Source organism: Alligator sinensis, unplaced genomic scaffold (genome assembly GCF_000455745.1).
Source record: "Alligator sinensis unplaced genomic scaffold, ASM45574v1 scaffold1530_1, whole genome shotgun sequence".
Lineage (NCBI taxonomy): Eukaryota > Metazoa > Chordata > Crocodylia > Alligatoridae > Alligator > Alligator sinensis.
In genome coordinates, this window is record NW_005843280.1 from 1 (window position 1) to 7,077 (window position 7,077).

At 57.3% G+C, this 7,077-nt stretch overlaps 1 protein-coding gene across 7 annotated transcripts in view; it reads right to left on the reverse strand.

Annotated features, from left to right (window-relative positions):
- Positions 1-2,812: 2,812 nt before the first annotated feature.
- Positions 2,813-7,077, reverse strand: part of CA9 (carbonic anhydrase 9) — a 13,688-nt gene continuing 9,423 nt past the window's right edge. For 2 of the 7 annotated variants that reach the window (XM_025194715.1, XM_025194716.1), the window contains one exon: positions 2,814-3,711. In XM_025194715.1, the coding sequence (XP_025050500.1) occupies positions 3,564-3,711 (148 nt within the window). In that variant the 3' untranslated portion in view covers positions 2,814-3,563. Of the gene's footprint in view, positions 3,712-7,077 lie in introns of all 7 variants that reach the window. The other 5 variants (XM_025194714.1, XM_025194718.1, XM_025194720.1 and 2 more) reach the window with 5 other exon arrangements.

The window sequence follows — 7,077 nt, forward strand, 5'->3', positions numbered from 1 at the left end:
GGACGTGGGCTGGCAGCTCCTACACGGAGCTGTCACCATGGGTTTGTATCTGGCATGGTTTATGCCTGCCCCTGACGTGCTCATTCTCTTCCTCAAGTGCACCCGGTTGCAGCCCCTGTACCACCTCTTCATTTCTCCCCACACTTGTTCATTTTCTCACACCCCATCCGTGGCCCCACCAAGCTCTGGGACCTCCTGGGCAGCCTCCTCCTGGCCCTGGCCAAGTTGGCTATCTATCTTATCAGGAAGGAGGTTCTGGGCGAGAGTGTCCCCACGGACTGTGGGGCCATATTCCTGGGCGTTCTCTATTCCCGTCTCTGAGCGGAGCACCACTGGGCAGTAGCTGCCAGCTCTCTGGCTGCCTTTTGAGAGTCAGTGGGTGCTGTCTAGGGTGCTCTGCTCAGTGTCCCCTGAGGGTTCACTTCTTATCAACCTTTCACCCACCTGCACGTTCCATTTTTGTCACTTGTTGTCCCCCACAGTCACTTGTGGTCATTCTGCTCTTGCCACCGCTGAGATGGCTCTTGGTACAATAGTGGGCTTTAGGCCCACATAAAGAATGGTCCACATATAGGCCATTTGTCATTTTTTGTCCCCTGCGTTTTGTTGTTTGCCTTCCTCTCTAGCCGCCCCAACAAGTGGCAGCTCTTTGTAACTTGGTGGGCGTTGCCCATGGCCTGAAGGCACACAAATAGGCCTATTAAAATGCATCACCCAGAACTGCACACAGTATCCAGATGAGACTGAACCAGTGCTGAGCAGAGAAGCACTGTCACTTCCTGTGTTTTGTACCTAACGGTTCTATGGAGGCAGCCCAAAACCACTATCACTTTGTTCAGCTGCATCACACTGCAGATTCGTATTAAGTCTGTGGTCTACCAAGACTCCCAGGTCCTTCTCTGCAGAGCTGCCATCCAGCCAGGTGTCTCCCATTTTGTATTTGTGCTTTTGATTTATGCTTCCCAAGGTGCAGCCCCTTGCCTTGGTCAGCATTGAACTTCCCATCAGCGTCAACCCAGCTTTCCAGTCTGTGAAGATCCTTCTGAATTGCCCTCCTGCCCTCCATGTTCACACTCCTTCCCAGTTTTGTGTCGCCTGCAAACTTGCTCCAGAAGCTTCCTATGCCAGCATCCGCATTGTCAGTAAACGTTCTGCGCAGCAGTGGGTCCAGATCAGACCCCCGTGGGACTCCACTCAAAATCTGCCACCCTGACATGGATCTGTTAATAATTGCCCTTTGCTTGCAGCTAGTGAACCAGTTGTCTATCTGTCTTTTGAGTAGCTTTGACCAGCCCATGTTTCTTCAACCTAATTATGAGAGGATCATACAGGACCTCAACAACAGCCTGGCTGAAGTCCAGATACTCGATACCCACAGCAGGCCCTTCATCCACATCAGTATTTACTTTGTCAGAGAAGGAGATTGGGTTTGTTTGCTCCAGTAACTTCCCAGGTATCAAGCTGAGGCTAAGCAGTCTAGTTCTCCAGGTCCTTCATCTTGCCTTTCTTCAAGAGGGGCACTATGTTCACCCTTTTCCAGTCCTTTGGTATATGGCCCATCTCCCACAACTTCATGAAGATAATTGCCAGATCCAAGATCTCTGCCAGTTCCTTCAGTACCCTGGAATGAGGCTTATCCGGCCCTGCTGATTTGAATTCGCTCAGACCCATCAAAAGCTTTCTGACTGTCTCTTCTGTTATCTCCTTCCTCAGCTTGTCTCTTCCTTACCTAGACAATCCCTATTAGGTCTCTGGCTTCAGCTTTTTTTTTTTGTGAAGACTGAGGCAAAGTAGCTGTTTAGCAGTTCCATCTTCATAGTTTCATCATTTCATAGATGTTAGGATCGGAAGTGACTTATTAGATCATCGAGTTCAACCCCCTGCCCTGGGCAGGAAAGAGTGACTCCAGCCAGATGACTCCAGCCAGGTGTTTGTCCAATCTCCTCTTAAATACCTCCAAGGAAGGGGATAGCACCACCTCCTTTAGAAGTGTATTCCATATTTTGGCAACCCTCACTGTAAAGAACTTTTTCCCTGATGTCCAGTCTAAATTTGCTCTCCTTCAATTTGTGGCCATTGTTTCTAGTTACCCTGATGGGTGCCCTGGTAAACATCATATCCCCTATATCCTGCTGTTGCCCCCTGATGAGTTTGTAGATGGCCACAAGATCACCTCTCAGCCTTGTTTTGCAGAGGTTGAAGAGATTCAGGTCCCTCAATTGGTCCTCATAGGGTTTTTCCTGCAGGACTTTAACCAGATGGGTGGCCCTCCTCTGAATCCTTTCCAGGTTATCTACATCACTCTTGAAGTGCAGTGCCCAAAACTGGACGCAGTACACCAGCTGCAGCCTGACCAATGCCGCATAGAGGGGAAGTATCACCTCCTTAGGCCTGTTTGTGATGCACCTACTTATGCAAGAAAGAGTGCAGTTAGCTTTACTTATTATTTCATCGCATAGGTGATTCATGTTCATTTTGGAGTCGACTATGACTCCGAGATCCCTTTCTGCAGTTGTGCTACTTAGAGTGGTCCCTCCCAGGCTATCTGTGTGTTGATGATTCTTCCTCCCTAGGTGCAACACATGGTACTTGTCTTTGTTCTGCCCACTTCCCCAGCCTATCCAAATCCACCTGGATTTGCTCCCTGCCCTCTAGTTTGTTTACCTCACCCCATAGTTTGGTGTAGTCTGCAAACTTGGACAGAGTGCTTTCTACTTCTTAATCGAAGTCACCAATGAAGATATTGACAGCCTCCTCTTGCGGAGGCTGAAGAGGTTCAGGTCTCCCAATTGGTCCACATAAGGTTTTTTCTGTAGGCCTTTAACCAGATGAGTGACTGGGTTGAGAGAAACGGTGGTGTCACTTTGTGTCAGACACAGATACACTTGTTCCCTGGTTCAGGAGGAAGAAGATGGCAAAGCAAAATGCATCAGGGTGAAGATGAAAGATGCGGCACCAATGTAATGGTGGGGATTTATTATAGGCCACCCAGACAGGTTCCCTGATGCAATGCAGTGTGGATCCCCATGCTTCCAACCTTTCCATCTTTCCCACCAGGGCAGGCACCGTCTTACACCTGGTACAGATGAAGTGGTCTTGGTCCTCCATGAGGAGCAGGACCATGGCATATCCTATGCAGGTCACAGCTGCTGACCCTGCCTCTGTCTGGGCCTCCTGTTCTTCCAGAGAAGCCTCCTTGCAGCAGCCCCACTGAGCTGCTTTTCTCACAGCAGCTCACCCTGTTTGCTGCCCTCTCTTCACCCCCCAGCCACCCTGCCCCTTCCTCTGCTTGCCCATGCTGCCTGCCTGCAGCCTAGTGCCACTTCCTTCTGCCTGTGTCTCACACTAACATCCTGCTCACACACCAGCCCTTGCTCTCACCACCATGCTCCCCAGCTGTTTGCCCCCTCCCTCCCCACCACCCCTCCTGCCACCTCCCTGCAGGCTCCCCATGGCCTGCCCTGCAGCTCTTCCCAGCCTGTGTCTGCTCTCCCTGGCCCTGCCTTGCCTGGGGGCACCGGGTGATGGCTGCTTGTGCCCTACACTGACTCTCCTTCGTGCCCCTACCCCCTGCAGCCTTCATGACCATGGTGCTGATTTTCCTTCACACCTTCTGGGGGATCCTCTTCTTCCATGGCTGTGAGACCCGGCACTGGTGGGAGATTGTGGCTGTCGTCCTCACGCACCTCCTTGTCTCGGGGCTGGTGAGTCCTGGGTGGTGAGGGAGGGCAGGAGCTGCTTGCGGGGGTTGCTTTCCAGCCTGATGCAACCCTTGACTGGCCTGGCCAGGGGCAGGGACATGCCAAGGGGGGGGGGACAGTTTGCTAGGGATTCACCCAGGAGCTGAGGCACCTGGTGTGCAGGTGCCAGCCTAGCACAGGAGGCTCTCTCTCCCCAGGAAACCAGGGGTTTCCCTGTGGCCCCAGGGCCCTGTACGAGCACCGAGGGTCCTCTGTCACATCCAAACAGTGAAGCCAGAGGGCAAGATGCTGCTGTCTCGACCCTGCTCCAGGTGCTCTGGCAGGGTATGGGGCCCAGCCTGCTGCTTGGGACAGTCTCCCAGGATGCCTGGGGACCCTGCTGCTTTCCTGAGCACCTGCCCTCATTCCTCCCCTCTCCTCCTGCCCAGACCTTCTTCAACCCACTGTACGTGGGCAGCCTGGTCCCTGCCTACCTGCTGATGGTCGCCACGGCCGTCTGGGCCTACCTGCTGTCAGGAGGCTCCGCTCAGAACCTGCGTCGCTTCCTGCTGTGTGAGTGCAGCTGCCCCCAGCCCCGCGCTGCCTGGCCTGACAGGGCCCTGCCCCAGAGGGGTTGGGTTGTAGGGGTGCGGCATCATCCCATTCCCAATGGCTGCCTCTGTGTTGGTGGGGAAGGAGGGAGCAGGCAGAGCCTGGGCAGAGGTGCAGCGCAGGCCAGTGGAAGCCTTCCCTGAGCTCCACTGTAAGCAGTGGTTTGATCCCTCTCCCAAGCAGGAACTGCACTTCTTGGTGTTCACTGCAGAGAGATGCTTCTCCCAGCTCTGGCGGGAGAAGGGGGCTGGGTGGGATGGGGTAGCCAGGTGCACGCTCACCACCAGCCTCTGCCTCCCCACAGGCCTACGGAGTGGGACGACCACACAGCTGGGATCCTGAGGCCCTGCAGCGCTTGTCCCAGAGCCACCCCCCTCCCCTGGGCGCTGGGGGCCTGGACTTCAGCTGTTTCCGCTACACTCCGCCTTGGGATCTGGGCCTGGAGGTGGCACTTGGGGCCCCTTGCCTGGGAGCAGCTAGGGAATGTGAGCGCCAGGGACTGGTGCGACCCTGCCTCCACTGCGCAGCCAGAGCACTGCCTGCGAGCTCGACCTGACCCCAAGCCTGCAGTGGGGCAATGGTGTTGCCTCTCCTTGAGGGACACCTTGAACTGACTGTCCCGGTGCCTGGACATGGCAGGGTTATCCCCAGGCTTGCTCTGTTGCCCCCAGCATGCCAGAGTGCTCCTCTCCACACTGATGGGGGCTACGGTCCCCTCTCCCCAGCCCCAGACGTGCTCAGGTGGGCAGGGCTCCCTGCACTTGCCCCAGCCAGAGGCCAAAGGGCTGCCTCCCTGCCCCATCACCCAGCAGAATGGCAGCAGGGGCAACCCCCAGCATAGCCACGGGGACTAGAAGAGGCAGGGCAGCCCGGGGCCAGGGCTGGCAGGGGGTGGGTGGTCAGCGAGGGACAAATGACTGAATGAGAAGCAAAGGGGGGTGGGGGGGGGGTGGCAAGGGCTGAGCCCCAGCTGAAGTGGGGGTTGCTGCTTGCCTGGTGTTTGCAGGCTGGATGCAGTTGGGGGTGGGGGGTGTTGCCTCCCCCCAGTACCCCATGAGGGAGGCTGCTCCCAGGTTTGCATGGGGCTGAGGGAGGGGGTTACAGAAGTAGAGCCAGGTGCAGGGGTGGGGGCTAGAGAGCGTGACTGCATCAGCTGTAGGCTTTGATACCAATAAAGAGAGACCAACCGCAAGCCGGATGCCACCGGTGGTGTGTGCGCCTGGTGCCTGTGAGAGCAAAGTGGGGGTGCCTGCAGTGAAGAACCCCTAATGAGGCAGCACCTCTCCTCTGGGCTCTGGCCCCCACCCAGCCCCACGCAGCTGGGGAGAAGGCCAGTGCAGTCCCAGGCTGGCAGTGCCATGGCCACGAGGGCAGCAGGGGGTTGAGCTGAAGTGGACCCTGGGCTGGGTATCACTGCCCTGTTGGGCTGTGGGCTGATGGGCATGGGGTGGCGGGGAAGTTGGGCCAGGGATCCCTGTGGCCCCAAGAGTAGTACTGTGAGCAGGGCACTACCCAGCTGTGCTGCAGCTGCTGCTGGGGTGGGATGTGGTTGGCGCGTGCACAGCAGGAGCCTGGGGACCCATCCTGCCCTGACTGTGGCTCAGGCAGAAGGGCAGGGCTAGGAGCTGCTTCCATATGGGCTGGACCCCTGAGCCCTGCAGCATCCAGCCCTGGCAGTCCTGCTGTCAGCCTGCTCTGGGCTTCAGCACTTGCCATGGCAGGTCTCAGCTCTGGGCCTACTGCCCAGCTTCTGGGCTTAGCTGCTTGTGTCCTGCACACCCCCCTGCTCTCCCACCCTCTGCCCTTTCTGCTCCCTGTGTGGGGGTTTACACCTCCGTCAGAGGCCCTGGGTGCTGCTGCAGCCCAGGCTGGGAATGGGACAGGGCTGTGCCAATGCTCCTGCTGAGACCAACCCTGCAGGGGCCTGGCTGGAGGGTCTTGCCCCTGTGCTTATGCTCAGACTGGCACTATACTGGAGCAGGAAAGGATTTTCCCCTGGTCGGACTGGGGGGCATTTTGCCTTCCTCTATAGTAGGGGCATGACCTGGGGGTCTCTCGAGAATCCATGAACCCCACCCCTGCCAAGAGTGGGATGTGGGTGATGTCTGAGCTGTGTCAGTGACAGTGTCCCGTTCAGGTCATGGGAAACAGTTCTGGTTGCTGTAGTGGTCCACCTTCCTGTGGGGAGAGCCTCCCCAAGCCTCCCAACTACCCCCCCTCCTCCTCCCCTATACCCTTGTCCTGCTTCCAGCTCCTGAGGTCTGGCTCAAGGTCCCTGCCCTGCATACACCTGTCCTCACCCTGCACCTTGTGCCGGGTGCTCCTCCACAAAGGCATGGCTGTGTGTGCTGTCAACTACACCAAGCAGACATCCGGGGCTCCCTGCGCAGCCAGGGGTGACTATGGCACAGGGTGCGGGGCTGGCAGGTGCAGGAGGGCTCCACTTCCTCCTGCTGCAAGCAAGGCCTGCCTGGAGGGCGCAGGGCAGAGCTATGAGTGCCAGGGCTGCTGCCCTGCCCTGAGACCCCCCACCAGCTTCTGCTTCCCGGGGCGGGGGGCAGGAGCGGTGGTCCTCTTGCAGTAGGCAGCGATGAGGCTGAGACCCTGCCCAGCCCCATGCCCCCCCCCATCATGATTTAGGAGCACCTCCACAGGCAAAGGGGGGGGGGGGCTGCGCACAGCTGGCCCGGGCGCAGGGCATGAGCAGATTCCCACGCTTGGGACAGGATCTTGGGTTTGAGGGGGTGGTTTTTGTACCTTTTATCTTTTTATAACAAAAATATCT